At 40.7% G+C, this 18,674-nt stretch overlaps 1 protein-coding gene and 1 long non-coding RNA gene across 5 annotated transcripts in view; both read right to left on the bottom strand.

Annotated features, from left to right (window-relative positions):
• Positions 1-18,674, bottom strand: part of UNK (unk zinc finger) — a 32,567-nt gene that overhangs the window by 13,652 nt on the left and 241 nt on the right. For both annotated transcript variants that reach the window (XM_072939589.1, XM_006199396.4), the window contains exon 2: positions 271-480. In XM_072939589.1, the coding sequence (XP_072795690.1) occupies positions 271-480 (210 nt within the window). The remainder of the gene's footprint in view (positions 1-270; positions 481-18,674) is intronic.
• Positions 6,792-18,637, bottom strand: LOC140686210 (uncharacterized). Of its 3 annotated transcripts, none has more exons than XR_012059855.1 (5): positions 18,335-18,637; positions 14,836-15,092; positions 14,369-14,534; positions 14,141-14,243; positions 6,792-13,279 (listed from the first exon to the last, which is right to left on the bottom strand). It is a non-coding gene; the product is annotated as an uncharacterized lncRNA (long non-coding RNA). The 3 variants fall into 3 exon arrangements; XR_012059857.1 differs by having other exon boundaries at positions 18,492-18,636; XR_012059856.1 differs by lacking the exon at positions 18,335-18,637 and adding an exon at positions 18,086-18,327.

Raw genomic sequence — 18,674 nt, 5'->3', positions numbered from 1 at the left:
GGACCAGGACAGAAGGCCCAGGAAGTCACTTTGGTTCAGATGTGGCCTTTAGGCTTGGCAGAAGGCAGGCCTGAGCAGGGCTTACCAGAAGTGGGGAAAGGAGAAAAGGCCCCCCCAGAGGATGGTGGGGTCTGAGCCCAGGTGGGCCAGGATGCAGCAGTCCTCCCAAGGCAGCCTTGCCTGGCTTCTCAGACTCTGGCTGGCCTATTCTGAGGGTGTCTGATCCAGGAGACAAGGCGCTTCTGAGCGGGCAGACTGGGGGACACTCACTCGTCGCCCTCCGGGCAGAGGCCAGTGGCCTCGTCGTATTTGCTGCAGTAGACGTCAGGGCTATAGTTGAAGGTACCGTCCCGACGGCGAATGGACCGGCGTCGTCGCTGGTTCACAAAATGCCAGTGGAAGCAGGTGTAGGGCCGATGCTGAGTGCATTTGTGTTGCACAAAGAGTGGGCACTGCTCAGTGCGGAATTCCTTCAGGTACCTGCAGGGAGAGCCCCCAAGTAGGGCAGGCCAGGAAAAAAGAATTAAGTCCGTTGCTTCCCAGCAAGAAGTCAGCCACCAAGTCCTTCAAGGACTCCCGCTCTAGGGGGCTACTTCCACTGGGACGCCAGAAAAGACCCAGAGCTAAGGCAGGACCTCAGCATTGGGATTCTTCATAATATTCAGGTCCCCAGCCAGCCGGAAGGGCAGGACCCATAGACCCCAAGGGCCCCCAGCAGTCAGCTGCCTGCCATGGTGACCAGAGGAGGGCTTAATCAGTGGCTTGTATTCTGAGCACTCCCTGAAGTTTCCCAGGCCAAATCACTACCACAGGGAAAAGCATGCAAACAAGAGCACCAGGAGCCCCTCCTAAACTTCCTGGGGTGGGGGGTCTCTGCTGCCCTACCTGCCTGCCATTCCTGGGGCTCCAGGCTGAGGGCCAGGGAGGCTGCTGCTTTGGAACTGAAAGCCCAGGTCACAAGGTACCCCTCCGGACCACCAACCCAGGTGACCACTGTCCTGTCTGCCCGCCTCCTCCCAGAGACGTTTCCTAGCACTACCCAGGTACATGTTTGTGAAGCTCATATTAGAAGCATCTCAAGAGACTCCCTCTCAGCCTTGCCTCCCTCAGTCATCCCACAAATGAGCACCTGCAGCAGCTGAGGCTATGCTACTGACATCCTGACTAACCTAGGGATCGGGGGGCTGTCTGTCCTGGCCTCCTCCCAACCTTCATTTCTCTCCTCTGCTCTGCATCTAAAGTCCAAGACAACTCCAAGCTCCTCTCCCACAACCACCCAGGGGAGGTCCCCAGACCCACTTACCCCCGTACAGAACATACCATCCGTGTTTTTGTTCACTTTGTGTCCAGGTGGTTTCTTGGATTTACACCCCACCCCCGCCCAGCCCACATACACAGGGGAAACAGGCAGGCTGCTCAGTTCTCTTTATTCATTCCCTCAAGCCCTAACAATGCAGGCAGCAAATAGTTTGATAGAGGGCATCTGATGCCAGTGAGGATGGCTCTAGAAGGTACAGAAGGTTGTGTGCAGAAGGGAGTGTAGAGGGAGCAGCTGTCCAGACTGGGAGCCCTACCTGGAGCTGGAAGGCATGGGAAAAAAGGCGAAAGAGTCCAGCCCATGTCTTTGGCTCATGCCAGGATACTCAGAGCCTTATCAGTCTGGGCATATGGAAGATGTGGGGACAGGTAGGTCCAGAGCTGAGACTTTCCAAACAGGTGTCCTTTAATGCTAATGACAGTGCTGAAAAACCCTCCTCGCCCTGAAAGGTGGAGAAGTGTCCAGCTGTGTGTACTGGGTGGGGGAAGCTGAAGCTGGGTGCTCCCTAAGGAACACAGATGGGGGCTTGAGGGGCAGTGAAGCTTCCAACAGTGTCCTGCTGTTCACTGAGCACCTCCTTACTGAGGACCTACTAGGTGCAGGCATGGTGGTGAGCACCGAGAACAGACAGAACAGGTCCTTATCCTTCAGAAGCCCATATTTTTGTGGGAGAGACACACCAGTAACAGGCGGGATAAATCTACTGTGGAAAAGGTTACGAGGGAGATTTGCTAAGGGTTCTTTGGGAACCCAGAGGAAGGATCCTTCACGCAGGCTGGCACAGAGGAAGGGAGAAGGGAAGGAGAGTGCTCGTGGGTGAAGGCTGGGAAGGGCGTTTTAGGCAAAGGGAACAGTATGAACTTAGAAGCAGTATGTCTAGGTCGCAGAGCTCCAAGCACCTTTGTGGGGTAGGAGGAGGGCAGGAGAGGAGCTAGAAAAGGGAAATGAAGATGAGGTGAGATGCAGCGGGAGCCAAATTTTGGGGATATCTCTGGGCTGCAGGTATATTCCGAGACACCAGGATGAAACCTGGAAGGCTCCCTAGGGCCTCTCCCGCCCCTTTTGGCATCAGAACACAAGGCCTTTCTTCCTGTCTGCCTATCCGTCTGGTTATAGACAAACCTGCTCTGCACGCTGCACACAGGTACCAAACTCTAGCACTGGGTTGGGACACCAATCCCCCAAACTGCTAGGCTGACCTCTCCTGGGCAGCACATACTCTAACTCCGGACCCACAGGAGACCAATTCAGGAGGTAGCAGGTGGGAAATGAAGAGGAGGAAGCTGAGCCCAGGGCCAGAGAAGAGTAATAGTTAGGACTGCCAGAGTAAATACAGGACACCCAGTTAAACTGGGATTTCAGATACTTCATGCGACATGCTTGTATTAAAAAATTACCCATTATCTGAAGTTTCAATCTAACCGGCATCCTGTATTTTCACTTGCTAAATCTAGCAGCCCTAAGAGTGATGCCTATCTGCTTAGTATCATCAGTCTGTAAGTAAAAACCCAGGGAAGCAGTCAGGGGAAAAATTAACTTTGGGTACAATCTCTCTTCTTGGAGAGAGTTCCTGGCGAACTGGGGCAGCCATGTCCACACTGCCCATGCAGATGCTGGGGCTCCCAAGGGCTCCAGCTAGCAGGGGTGCCACAGAGAAGGACAGACATGGAGGCAACAAATTACCTCAGGCACTTGGTACCTTCTAACAAACTGGTCTCCTTGCATCTGGCCTCCCCCCTGCCCAGTTCATGCAGCACCGTGCTCACTATTCTTCCCAGGGCCCAAATTTACTTCTCACTTTCTTAAAAGCCTTTAGCTTCCACCAGTAGCCACTGATAAAGATCAACTGTTTGGCCTGGCATTGCAAGCCCTGCAAATCTGGCCCAACGTACTTTTCCAGCCTTGTTTCCCTTGACTTCTCTCTACTGCAGCCAGTAAAACTGGAGTCCCTGATGTCCTGCAAAGAGATCTTTAACTTCCCTGCCTTTGCTCATGGCCCCTTCCTTACCTGTAGAGTTCAACACTGAACTCAATGGTAATGAATCTTCTGATACCATCACCTCCATGCTTTCCTTGACCTCTACCTCCCCTCCCCGTCCTGCCCTTGTCCCCAGCTAACAGTTATCATCTCTAACTTTTTTACAAGACTTTCTCTGGACATTTCCTGTAGCCCTTACCCTGCATTTCATAGTAATAACATGTACATTTTTCTCTATTACTAGATTAAAAAGTCCTTGGTAGCAAGCAAGCAAGAACCCAGTACAGTGACAAAGTCTGCTGAATGAATACAATAAAAAGTCACAGAAGAGGCAAAGTCCACAAAGAAATACCAACAGTTTTATGATGCTGCCAGCAGGCAGACAGTGAGAGCTGGAAGCCTAACCCTATTCCCTTGTGAAAAGCATTACAGTGGACAGGAAATTTCTAACTGTCCTGCAGAAAAGCACCTCATCAGAGAAGGGGCCAAATGACCGAACCTAGGCAGGGAGAGGACCACTTTCAGTCAACTATAATCGGATGAGAGAAATTTCTATCTTTTTGTTTAAGTCATCCTCTACCTGGGAACTAAAATGTTCAGTCAGAATCTCCCATTCTCCCGCCACCCTCCACTCCAACATTGGCTAACCGGCAACGCAGTGCCCAGATGACAAGGGGAAACTTGCTCAGAAATCACTTTTTTCTATTTTCATGGATTGAAATGAAACAAATTTTCAGTGAAAATGCACAACTATCTCCATTAAGCTCCAATCCATCTTTCCATTTTAAAGATCTGAAAGCACGAGATCTAAGGAAATAGGCGGAGACTTACTCTTCAATTCATCCAGCTCTCAGAAACCCAAGAAGTCCTGGAATTCTTCGTTAGGAGAGAAGACTCACCAACTATCCCTGCCCCACTCCAACATCTGGGGATCGCACAGGGCCAGAGAACTCAACTCATACTTCCATCTCCCACGGATACTCGTACTCAAGGATAAAAGGCAACGAACAGAGACTAGCAAGGCCAGGATGACTCAAGAAACCACTCAGGCCCTGAGTAAATAAGAGCTGACAGAAAAAGCCTTCGCCGTGCAGAAGGATCAACAAAGGTTGGTGGGACATTGCGGCTGGTCCGAGCCTCACCTTGACAAAGGAGCAGTGCCCACGTTTACCCCACACCAGGGGCTGACTTTCAATCAAAGCTATCTTTCACTCTTATTTAGAACATCACATTAATTATCCTATTAATGGTTTATTTATAAGTATAAGATTATTATGAAAGTAACATGACCACTTAACAAAAATATTTTTTTTAGAATTTTTTTGTGTGTGTAGGGGGGAGGAAGGTAATTAAGTTTATTTATTTTTAGAGGAGATACTGGGGATTGAACCCAGGACCTCATGCATGCTAAATATGCACTCTACCACTTGAGCTATACCCTCCCTGCAACAAAATTTTTTAAATGTAGAAAAGGACAAGAGCATACTTAATCCCATCACTAATAATGCTAGACTTTTGGTAAATTTTCTCCCAGTATTTGCACACAGCTATAATTATAATGCATATATTGCTAAACTGCTTTACAAACTAATACTTTTCCCTAAAAACTTTAAAAATCAAATATATGCAAACATTTTTTAAAAAATCAAATAATACTTTCCATATTTACTGGATTATCTTTATTTTCCAAAATTCTAAAAAACAGCAAAACATCAGGCTACTTGAAATCTAAATTCAATCACTTGCTCCACTAAACCAACAGTGATAACACATAAGGGATTAACACTATATTCAGTAAAGTATTTGCAAAAGATGAGGCTGACAAAGGGCTTAATTTCCAGAATATATAAACAGCTCATACACCTTAATAAGAAAACAACCCAAACCCAAAATGGGCAGAAGACCTAAACAATTCTCCAATAAAGACATACAAATGGCCAATAGATACATGAAAAAATGCTCAATATCGCTAATTACCAGAGAAATGCAAATCAAAACTACAAGGTATCACCTCACACCAGTCAGAAAGGCCATCATTCAAAAGTCCACAAATGATAAATGTTGGAGAGGGTGTGGAGAAAAGGGAACTCTCCTACACTGCTACCGGGAATGCAGTTTGGTATAGCTGTTATGTAAAACAGTATGGAGATTTCCTCAAAAGACTAAACCAACAGACTTACCACATAATCCAGCAATCCCACTCCTAGGCATGTATCCAGAGGGAACCTTAATTCAAAAAGATACATGCATCCCAATGTTCATAGCAGCACTATGTACAATAGCCAAGACATGGAAGTAACCTAAATGTCCATCAACAGATGACTGAATAAAGAAGTTGTGGTATATTTATACCATGGAATACTACTCAGCCGTAAAAAATAATAAAATAATGCCATTTGCAGCTACATGGATGGACCTGGAGATTGTCATTCTAAGTAAGCCAGAGAAAGAAAAATACCATATGTTATTACTTATATGTGGAATCTAAAAAAAAACAAAAACAAAAAGGCAGACAAACTTATTTACAAAACAGAAACAGACTCACAGACGTAGAAAACAAATATGGTTATCAGGAGCGGAAGAGGGTGGGAAGGGATAAATTGGGAGTTCAAGATTTGCAGATACTAATATATACAAAACAGATAAACAAGAAGTTCATATTGTATAGCACAGGGGACTATATTCAGTATCTTGTAGTAACCTATGGTGAAAAAGAATATGAAAATGAATATATGTATGTTCATGCATCACTGAAGCATTATGCTGTGCACCAGAAACTGACACACTGTAAACTGACTATACTTCAAAAAATACATATATATGAAAGATATTTGTAAAAAAGTAACAATAAAATGCTTAAAGTTCAATGGCAAAAAAACTTTTTAAAATATATATTCAGTAATTACATTACTCTTTAGGAGGTTTTAGATCAAGTGCTAACTGCTACTGGCCAATTTCCAGCTAAACTTTAAATCCTTTTCCAAGTTGTCTCACTTAATAGATTTATCTCTTCTGGGGAGGAGCGTGAGGAAAATCTGAATAAACTGAATAAACAGAAAAATATTAGCGAGGGAAGGGTATATAGCTCAAGTGGTAGAGCACGTGCTTAACATGCACGAGGTCCTAGGTTCAATCCCCAGGACCTCCTCTAAAAATAAATAAACCTAATTACCCCCCACCCCAAAAAAGGAAGAAAAATGTTGGAGATGACTGATAGGAAAACTATGTAAATTTAGAAGCAGTGGGGAGAAAGTAGCAGATGTTTTAATCCACAACTAGCTCACCACTGCTTCTAGAATAGTGTTTAGCCTGGCCTCACTCTGACTTTATCTCCCCTGTGGCCCCTGACCTGCTCCTCTCCCACCAAAGCAAACTAAACTCTACAGCAGGGTAAGCAAACTTCTTCTGTAAAGGACAATATAGTATTTTAGACTTTGAGGGCTGAGAGGACAAACTGAGGATATTATGTAGGTACTTACATAATAAGAGAGAAAACAAATTTCCAGATTTTTTATTGATGAAATTAAAAATAATTGGCTACAATTTTTAGTAACACAAGTCTACTGATAAGATGACTTGAGGGGCAGGAATAATACAAAGTTGGGGACCCCTTTCCTCAAAACTGATTACAAATGTTCATGTGTTAATGCTAGTTCTGTAATAAGATTTTACATATTTCATCTGTGAATATGTCTTTTCACATAGATAACAAGATTTGTACAAGTACATGGATTTTAAAATACAGAAATTTCCTTTGCATTCTTATCAATATGCAAAATCACTGCTCAAACTGTAGTTTGTGTTTGGAAATCATATCAACAGTAAATCTGTGTAGATAGAAAGATCTCACTCTTGTTTTAACTTTTGGCACCAGAAGCAGTGTACAAGGTAGCTTGACATGACTTATGATTCAAACATTAGTTTACTACAATATAAGGTTTGCATATAAGCAATGTTTCACCTTATAATTTCAAGGTGAATTCATTAAGAAATATTTTCAAGTCTGCAGCAAAAGCTAATTTTCAAAGCCAGCCAGCATTCCGTAATAGTGGTTGAGAATGATTCTTCTTTTCAGAAAAATTTCAACTTTAGCCCTGAACTCAAAAAATTATAGAACTTTACCCCTGCTAAGCTATCGAACTGTTGTGTAGTAGGGCGTGTCAGAACATTCAGCTTCTATTTCTGATAAAAAATTCATGGAATTGATGATAGTTAAGTCCACAAGAGGGAGTACAGTTCATCACTGATCCCAGCTGTTCAATAACACATGAAGATTCAAGTATTTTCTGCAGAGCACCTGCTGATGAAGAATACAATGAATAACTACAGGCTTTAAACACCTTACATTTTCATAAGCTTGTAAACTTGTCCAATTAAATCTCTTTCCACTCCACATTCTTATCACCATCAGTTGTAACAGATATTAACAGATTTCACTTCAGCTTGTACTGAATTACTGTTTTCTTAACTTCTCTGAAAATATTCTCAGTGGTAGTTGTTTTAAGTAGACTATTCATAGAGGCTACTTCTTCCATCACTTCAAACATGGCATTGACTCCATGAATAAAACCACCACCAAACAGTAGCATCTGTTGACTCGTTAAGAGCCAAGAAAAACCACATGAAATCATTTGCCTTGCTTTTTAATTGACTACTGATGCTGCTCCCCCTGACCTCAACATTTTGAGAAATTGTTCTTGCCGAAAAGATAATGTTCTTAAACAAGTCTGTTTTCTCTAGGTACATTTCTTCAGTTGCTACAATCAAACACAATTAATTCAGTATCAGCAAACGGCTTTCCTTGCCTGGCTAACAAATGAGCCACGTGGAAACTTCAGTCATAGCTCATTTCCATTTTTGTGAAGAAATTCTGCTGTAATGAAAGTCTCTTTAAAAATTTTCTAGTTTTTCTGACTTGCCTTCCTATGAGCTGAAGATACTGTAACGACTGCTTAGTCTACTAATGTTGATGGATTCTTTCAGCACTGGTAATAAAGAATAAATAAAACATTGTGGTATGCTGATACACATGGTGCTGGAAACATTGTCAGGCTGTAACTGTGTCACTGATTTGCAGCACACTGAACAGCAATGCAAAATGATGAGAGTACCACATATGGTCTCCATCAGAACTACTGAACTTTGTGATTACAGTTCTGCCATAGACTGTAAGCCAATGAGTGTGGGTTCCAATAAAGCTTTATTTACGGATGCTGAAAACTGAATTTCACGTGTCATAAGTATTCTTTTTCAACCATTAAAAATGTAAAAACTGTCCTTAGCTCACGGGCCATATGAAATTAGGTAGCAGGCCGGATTTGGCATACAAGCTGTAGTGGGTTGATGTCTGCTCTGAAGAGTACCTGCTTTTGGTGATACCCTCCCCTCACTTTTGATCTCCATACTTTTGATTCTGTTGCTCCTGTGTCTGGATCACCCTTCTGGCTTCTTCTCTGCATGAGTTTCCCACACTGCCCAGTTGCGTTAACCGCCTCCTCTTCCATGTTTCCACTGCACTGTGTGAACGGCTCCTACCACAGTTGACTTCAACTGCTTTGTGTATAGCCAGGTCTATTCATCTTTGTACCCCTGCATAAAGCCAGCTCAAAGCAGGTGACATGTTTGTCCAGGGAAAAAGCAAAAACATTAAAGCATCCCAAAAGATAAAAGCCTGGTCTACAGCAGCTATGTACTAACCCAGCAAAACACAGAGAGGCAACTTGGCTGCTTCTCCTGGCAGTTAAGAAATCAGTAACCTCTCTAGCTACCTTCCCTACAATGTCTGCACAGCCTTGGTCCTCACCCTGGACACTAAATTTGAGATCCTCAGCTTCATATGCAGACTAGAAAAGCAACCAGTGAGATGGCTTGTTCTGTAACTGTTACTGGGAATGTGTGGAGATAGATGTATTAAATTCCTTTTTCTGTCCCCTCAAACAACTAAGGGGTATTATAATGACTATTTGACAAAAGTTGGGTACAAACTAAAGACTTATTAAGTGAAAGAAAAAAAATAAAAATATATATCTGGACAATTAGGTAAACTTTATGCAGAAAGAAAAACTGGAAAGAAAAATATATCCAGTATTACTGATTTTAGGGGTTATCTAGGCTTTTCTTTACTGTAACTTTATTTTTAGAATTTAAAAAAATTATTAGGGAAGAAATCCATAATTTAATGACAACTTGACAGGGAATCTATCCTGATCCAAAATTAAATGAAAGACATGTTGTTAATAACTCAGAAGAGTTCCTTTACGTTAGAAGTGAACTATGGTAAATCTTTTTGTAAAATGAGTGACTATTAGAATGTCATCCTGCCTACGATTTGTAAAATCTGATTGGCTACATATGTAGAATGGTCAGATTCGAATAAAAAGGTAAACAGGCAAGACAATGATGGCCTTTGGAGAAGCAACAGGATGGTGCTGCTCGGGACTTGACTCCCACTGTGCACAGTGAACAGCAACCTGTGAGCCCAACAAAAATGGGACAACAGGCTGAGCCGACAGAAGAAACCCACACCAGATGCCCTGCAGCCTGGGGGTCATGGCCCTGCTCTGGGGGAGCTGTCTGCTCTCCTGGCCAGTCAGTGGTCACTGCTCATGACCCTGACACGGGATGGCAGAGGCCTAGCACTATGACAGATGTGCACATATTCCTAATAAGCCACCAGTGTTCATCATTATTACAGAAATTCATCTATTTCAAGCAATACACAAGCTTTATCATGGAAACAGAATCTTAAAATGTAAGAAATGGTCCTGTTCTTAAATATTCCTTATTGAAATGTAACCATAATGTAACAGGATTCTGCAACAAGCAAAGGAAGGAAAAAACAAAAACAAACAAAACACCCGCCAAAACCCCAGTCACTGTTGAAAACTGTATTTGTGGTATCCAGAGACTCAAGTGACACTTACGTGTAATCTACTGTTTTCCATAGTCATATATACCCTACTGGCTACTTTTTCCTCCCATATGTAACGCCTGTAAAGAATTTAGTCATAGAGTTCATAGTTCATGGCTTGTCAAAGATTCTTCATTTTTAAATTTGAGAATAAAATCTTTAACTTCAAAGTGAATATTAATTATAAGAGCAGATAAGCAGTAGATTAATAATCCTGAATTACTAAATCTAAATGTGTGTATAAAAATATATATTTCTTACAATTTGCTAAAAATGTTTTCCTCATTTTTGTAGAGCTTTAGGTAAACTTTAGCATTTCTAGATTCAGTATTTATAAAGATATATATACACATTCTGTTCTGACACCAAACACAACCAGAAACCATACAACTCTATAACAATAACCACAGTAGTGGGAGTTGCCCCAAAAATGGCTTTTTAAAAAACAAGGCAAGGCCAAATAAAGCTAAAATTGGTGGTTGGCAAATATTTGGACAATTCTGATAAAGCACTATCTTTTGAAGTGATTCTCGTTTAGGACATTCTCTCTGGCAGAAAAAACAAGCTTAGATAGTATTATTCAGGCAGATAAAATAAGTGTCTAGTGAATTCCCTAGTGTTTGAATCTTTAAGACAGGCTTTGATCCTGTAACTGGGTTTTAGCAAAAGACCTTAGGGCAAATATGGACCTCCTGGATACAATAAAACTATCCTAACACAAGGATGCATACACAGGAACCTACAGTACAAGTGCTACAAGCACTCAAGCATGCAAACACTTTAAGGTAGGGGAGCCACTCACTAGCAAGTAATTTCAGCCCATTCCACACTGGGAAAGAGCTGACACCTATGAGCTGTCCTGGCCCCAAGAACTAATAAGAAACATGAATGGTACAATGTTGATGTGCAAATGGTCCTACGTGTCCCTGGTTCCTCCTTTCTGTAACTGTCTCCTTGCCGTAAGAATCCTGGAACTGGTAAAACTGAGGAGGGAAAGGTCATGTAATATTTGAGGAGTACTGAAAACCTTGGTTCACATTAAAAAGAATAAAATAATGGCATTTGCAGCAACATGGATGGACCTGGAGATTGTCACTCTAAGTAAAGCCAGAAAGAGAAAGAAAAATACCTTATCACTTATATGTAGAATCTAAAAAAACCCACACAAATGAACTTATTTACAAAACAGAAACAGACTCAAAGACATAGGTAACAAACTTATGGTTACTGGGGGTGAAAGAGGTGGGGATAAATTGGGAGTTCGAGATTTGCAGATACTATTATATATAAAATAGATAACAAGTTTCTTCTGTATAGCACAAGGAACTATATTCAATATCTTGTGGTACCCTATAATAAAAAAGAATATGAAAACGAATACATGTACGTGTATGTATGACTGAAACATGATGCTGTACAACAGAAATCAACAAAATGTTGTACAGACTACACATCAACTGGTAACAAAAATTAATTGGAAAAAAAAAAAACTGGGAATACAAAAACAAAAACACCTTGGTTCATTCTTCACTAATCAGTTACCAGCTTGACTTGATTCAAAGTTTTCCTGTACACAGCTGGCGTGAAAAGCTTCCAATATGATGACTATTTTAGTATAAACATTTTAATTGATATGCTATTTTGAATACTGTTTTCTGTACAACAAAGTCTTTGTCCCTGAAAGAGCAGATCCATTTAGAACACCAATTCTGGTAGGGGCTATAAGAACTGCGACGGAAATGAAATTTGAACGGATGAGGAAGAAAGGAGTGCTCTGGAATAGAAGGAGACACTGACCCACGTGTGCCCAAGAACTGAAGAATCTACTTCAGTGTGAATGTTGCTAAAGAAGACATTTGATTAAGGCTGCTGAAGGAGATAGCAATGCAACTGAAAGCAGTAGCCTGAGCATTGTTCAAATGTTGATAAGAATAGTACCTACACTGTGCTAAGTGCCAGGCACTGTTTTAAGCACTTCATATATATATATAAACTCACTTAATCCTCGTAACAATCCCTTGGGACAGGTACTATTGGCATCCTCAGGAGACTGACACACAAAAAGGGAATTCACTTGCCCAAGGTCCCACAGCTAGTAAGCAGCAGAGCTGGCCTTCAAACTCAGACAATTTGGCCCTAGAGTCACCATATTTAAACACCATGCTGACTGTTAACTATGCTTTTCTTTTTTTGTTAACTGTGCTTTTCTTAATTAAGCTACAGGAATAAGCGTAAGTGACTCTTTAAAGCTGTTTAAAATATGTCAGGAAGTTTTCAACAGGTCATAATTACAATATCATAAAATAAGTTTTAATATTAAAAATAAAAACAGAAATGTTAACTTCAACATACTCTACTGGATATTTAACATTCATTTTATGTGTTCATCATAAAAGTACTTTTAGTTCCATAGTAAAAAATTTTTTTAAATAAGAAAATACAAGTACAAGTTTTTAATTTATGTTATGTTTGGATAGGTTCAACTCACACAAATCCTAAAGTTTCAGGCTTCTAGATGCCTGGCACCTTTTAGCAGTAGAAGTTAAATTAAAAAGATACAGTAATGTTCTTACCAAAATTAATAAAAGCTTAGATATAAAAACTATTAGTTAAAACTTTTAAGTCATAAAACACCATGCCAAAAGTTTTTTATCAACCTCTTCTTTTCTAAGCATAACTATCTCTCTTCAATGGGGGTAGTTTTGTGAATAGGCCAAAATCTCAGGAAGGTGGGAATATGGGCCTTCCCCCTCCTCATCAGAAGTCATTTTGTTAGGACTTATGGTGGCCATATGGTGCTTCAAATACTAATAGGAAACAAATGAGTCAACTTATGAACACAAAAAGCAAACTGTGATGTAAAGAATAAGGAAAGGGAAGAAACATTTCAGTAAGCTCAGATATGACATGACAATACTGTCACAGGCCTTAGTATCTTCTTTGTCTCCTAAATAGAGCCACCAACAGGAAAGAGGTCACCTCACAGAGAACGCTATGAGATTTTTAAGTCGCTAGACTCCTTTCCATCTTCTCCTCCTCATCAGCTCTTGATACTGCTGTCAAATTCTACACACTGGCAAAGAAAAAAGGGGTGAAAGTTGAGGGATTTTATAGAGAAAAAAATAAAAAGTTTGTTGTGATCATTTGAACTAAAATATTACAGCTACTGAAATCATTTTAAATGCCTAAAACACATGGCCTGTCCTTACAGAAATGCCCATGTGAACATAAAAAACAGTCATCCCAATACCTGATGAACAGAACTTACTGCATTTTAGCAGAACAGCAACCTTTTCTACCTCCCACCCACCCTAGGAAGTAAACAATTCATTTTACGAAGGTACTGGCAAAGTGTGCTCGTTCCTTACAACGGTTACCAATTTAGAGGCAATTTAAAGTACAACTACTAACAACTAGGGATCTCAAACTTGCTGAGTATTCACTTTTTACCTCAAAAGAATCTCTGCAGACTTACAACATGTGCATGTTTGCCTAGAATGGATATATGAGGACAAAGCCACTGAGCAGGCTGGGAAAAGGGTGCCAAGGAGCTTTTCTTAAGCTGCAGGCTTTCCCATGCTGAACGATGCTACCAAGCCCTTTTAGGCCGTATGTCTAAGGCCTCTGTAGTAGGGGGGACTCATATACACTGATTTTAACATCTCTTTTTCAAAAAAATTGAGATTTAATGACCACAACATAAAAATTCACCATTTTATATGAAAAGTAATATATATACGTATATGTACAACTGAAACATAATGCTGTACACCAGAAATTGACACACTGTAAACTCACTATACTTCAATTTTAAAAATCACCATTTTAAAGTGTACTTTTCAGTAGTTTTTAGTATATTCATCATATTGTTGTGTAACCATCGCCACTGTGGGATTCCAGAACATTTCTACCATCCCCAAAATTAACCCCGTACCTATTTTCATATGTACTGATTTTACCCAAGCCTTCTCCGCAGATCTCTCTGTTGCCCATGCAGGTATTTTAAGATGACTGGCTGGGGTCAATCTATAGAGTATCTATACGGTAAGAAAACAAGAGAACTACATTGTCCAGAAGGATACTGAACGCAAATTCTTGGCATTTTTAGCAATTAGGCTAATGTAATTTTTACATATTGGCTAAGAATGACAGAGAAACTTACATTCAACATCCATCTTCACATAACACATTAGTGTGCCCCAAAATTCATCCAAGATGTTAAAAGAAGGGAAGACAATCTACTAGGATTAGCCATAACTGTCCATAGTTGCAATTTCAAAATACAGAAGATGCATATGTGGGAAAACCTCCTTTAGTATCAAGCACAGCTGGATCAAAAAAAAAAAAACAACAAAACAACAAAATGAAAAACTTAATCATTAAGCAAATACTGCCCCCAATTGGGAAAATAATCCCTAGACACCAGTCCTCCATTTAAAGTAATGTAGCTTTAAATGCAACCTTACTTTTATCAGTCTCCTGACCTAGAGTCTCTCCTAATGAGAAAAATAACCTTTAAGCAAAGGTCTGGCAAGAAAGCCTGAAGATGTGTGGTACTCAGGCTGTTGTAGGGCTCTCATTACCTAAGTGAGCTCATGGCTTCTAAGACACACAGGAAGGAGACCTCACCTTCAGGCATCAGGGTGTTGAAAGCGGGAGGAAGTAGGTCCACGAGGGTGTCTTGCTTTTGTGCACTTATCTGGGGTGCTATTTCCAGAGAAGGAGCTCCTTTATAGAGTGTGCCCAAGGTGGATTTCTCTAAGTTGCTCTCAGAGTTGTCCAGCTGCCCTCACCAATAAGCCACAGTCTTTGTAGGTTGACAGAAACCACCAGTCAAAGCAGATGCATATGGATTGTGGGGAAGCCTTCTTTAGTATCTAACATAGCTGGATTAAAACAAAAAAACTTAACCATTAAGCAAATCTCCACTTTAATCATTTAGATTATAGCAAATATCAACTAGGTGCTAAACTTGAATCTACCCTTAGCATGGGCACTTAACACTTATTAATGGGGATTTTGTGGGCTTGCCTGAAACAATGAGCTCTCACTCTGTCTTGCAAGAAATTAGTTCTTGATAAACAAGTAAATAAGATCCAGAAATGTTTAACTCATTCTTGCTCAGGCTGCTAAGCAATGCTTCCAATGATTTTCATTGTGCAAGAGCTGTACTCTAGTAATGTATTTACCATGTTACTGCAATTTGCAATAATGATTTAAATATTGTTCATTGCCTAGATTTTCCAAAACACAATCAGATGCAATCAAGTGAAGCTCATGACATTTACATAATGTATGAACTAACAAATTTCCCTCAAAATAGTTTATCTATGGAAGTACTGCTACATTATTCTTGTTTAAATATGTCCAGGGAACAGTCCTAAATTAAAACGACACCTGGCTAGATGAGGCTATAAAGCATTTATTCTCTGTCTACTCAGTGGCCAGAAAGTCCAAGAAATCTTCAGTAGACTAGAATTTCATTTGCCTTTAATGCAAGAGCATTAAGTCTGCAAATCAACTGCAAGTAAAGGAGTCCAAAACTGACTTAATAGTCTTCGAGGTTTATATTCTCTTATAGGGTCAATATAATAAGGTCAAAAACCGGGATATTTCAGATGGCAGGTTTTTTGGTGACTTTTCAACTATATGTTTAACAGTATAATTGTTATATAGTAAAAAGCCCGAAGTTAGCTAAATTTGTAGGTACATTTCAGAATGTAAGCTGCTCCAGAATTTCCCATTCTTAATCTGTTTTTATAAAACTCTTCTAATATACAAGATGGACTGATTCTGAATAAAGCTGCATTAAATTTAGTCTTTGTCCAACAACAACAAAAAGACAAATTATCTAGCAAGAGATCATATGGTTCTCATACTGAAGAGTATAATACATGCACATTACCATTCTATTTAGCGCTAATCAAATACTTAGAACTGTATAACTGAGGAAATTCTCACATGACTATTTTCTAAAAGGGTTGAATTCCTCAGGTCTAGCACAAGTGCCTGCTGTATCAATTTGATGAAAGAATTAATTAGAAGTTTCCCCTAAAGTAAGATTATTCAAGACTTTTTCTTAAAAATCAACAAAATAAGTATCTCTCAAACTATGTTATAAATAATTCTCTTGGTTTAGGAAAAGGAGGGCTCAAACCCTAGGACTTTAGTTGTGGGACAAGAATAAAGGGCAAGAAGTAAGCCAATAGGAAGGCAATTTTTGCTTTTGATGGATTCAACTGTGTTTACCAAGTCTGTCTGCCATTAAGATGAGTGGGATTCAATTTTAATGCAAATCTCTTCAGGATTATTGCAAAATTACTGCATGTCACACAATCTCAAACAACATCAGGAAAAAAATACACAAATTAACATATTAATGTATAAGTTTTAAAAGATAAAAAATTTTGACATGTTAAAGAAATACAAAGATTCCAAAAAAAAAGGGAAAACCAAGGGGGTCTATGTCTGTATTCAACAATGTGATCAACGTAATAGATAATAAGGTCATATTCAGACTGGAACAAATTATAGAAATTTATGCTACAAAGGAGAATGACAAGAAATGCTGGACAGCTCAAAATTTCTTAGTAAATATAAAATCAAAATTAAAATATTTGTGTCTCCTAACCCCCAAGGACAACAAATGGGTTCACGTTAGAAAAAAAAAAAAAATCAAGAGCCAACAAGTGTACTGGTGCCATCATCAGCGTCCTTGTGGTCCCTGCTCCTCAGACCTGGGTGACAAGGAATGAAGTTTTCCCAATCATCAAGGTGTCTGAACGTCCATAAATCTACCAAGGAAGACAACTGGTTTCTATCTCTGATTTTTGGAGCTAAAAACATAAACACACAGGAACAGATAACAGAAAATAAAAATGGGAACACCTCCAACCTCCAAGCACCCAATCAGGCTCTGGCTTTTCATCTACTACTGTTGACTGACTAAGCCACTTCAAGAGCCAAGACTGACTACCCTGTATTTATCCCACAAGGAGTGGAAAGACAGATTTTAAACAAATGAACATCAAGAGGACAAAGACTGATATTAACATTTACACAGCAGTTGACTTGTTTCATCTATCAATTCCAAAATGATGAGAAACCTTTCTAATACAGATTCCACAGTACACTTAATGACAACACAGAAACAGAGGTTGCTGAAACCAAGACTCACATTACTCAAAATGTTACAGGTATTTTACTGAAAAACGTGATTTGAGGAACCAGAGATTATAAACAAGTTATGTGAAGTTTGCAGATTTCCAAATCAAGACCATACTGTTGCTTGACCACACCATTCACCTGAATTCTGAGAGAGAAAACCATCTCACAAAACCAGTGGTAGGACTGCGGAAATAATTCCAGTAAGCAATGATCAGCAAACCAATGGTCACATTAGAAAATTTATAGTCAACATGAGTGAGGCTGAAGAAAAAGTTTCAAGTGGATGTCAACCAATAGCAGAGAATCTCACAAAGAAATCAATACTCTTTCTAAAATCGATGTTCTCTAATCCCAGAAGTTTCCCAATGGGTCTTACTTCTGTGACAAGAACCGCTCCTGCCTACTTTTAGTTCTTTCCAAACACACTCTTCCTGATCTTGGTTCACCAGGCAGCATTACTGCCTGCCCCTTAACGGTTGTTCAACCCCCACATTTCAAATCTCCAGCAAGACTGAGGTACACTTGGGGAACCTCTAAACATGCACATAACTTGGGTGCCCAAGAGAATGAGACACTCGAAGAGCATCAGGGAAAATGGAAATCAACATTTTGCTTAACAGGAGGGCCTGCCTCTTTTCATCTTTCTCCCAGTGCACCAAGCACGAGGTAGTTGCTTTAAGTGCCTCATAAGAAAATAAAAAGAAGGACCTACACTCAGACACAAGGAGATTCTCAGGAACTAAGATTTTCCAGGACTCTCGTAGTGTTAGCATTCGGGGCTCCTGCAGATGGCATACTTAGGTTGGGCGTAGACCCCGTCACCCTAGGGATCCTTGACTCGGGCTGAATCAACTCTTTTAAAGTGAATTTAAGCAAGAGTAGCCTCCGTGGACAACACACGGGCCTTAGGGACACAAAAGGCCTCCTGGACGGTGTGGTCTGACAGGACTTCAATGCTAACCATCATTCATAGGCGGTTCTAGGGCTGGCCCCTTAGGAACTCATGTGGGTCGCGCCTTGGACTTCTTATCGCCCCGAAAGTGCCTGGTACTGTGGTTTTACGGTCTGAGGAACAGTTAGGCCTCGAAGGCCGACCCTAGGATGTGTGCACTCCGCACCGTGAGCACCCGCCTTCCCCACTCGTCGGCGGGGACCAGGTTTCCCGCCCCACGGCCCGACCAGAGGTTGGTGGCAGCTGGAGGCAGTTGGGACCGGCCCCAGCAGGTTGGAACCGGTCTGGGCCGGGCCGGAGGAGGAAGGGGGGAGGGAGAGGCCGCCTCGCGCTCTCCCTGCGCGCGTGA

The sequence above is a fragment of the Vicugna pacos genome, chromosome 16 (assembly GCF_048564905.1).
Source record: "Vicugna pacos chromosome 16, VicPac4, whole genome shotgun sequence".
Classification (NCBI taxonomy): domain Eukaryota; kingdom Metazoa; phylum Chordata; class Mammalia; order Artiodactyla; family Camelidae; genus Vicugna; species Vicugna pacos.
Note: the sequence above shows the minus strand (reverse complement) of the source record. Positions and strands in the feature narration are given on the sequence as shown.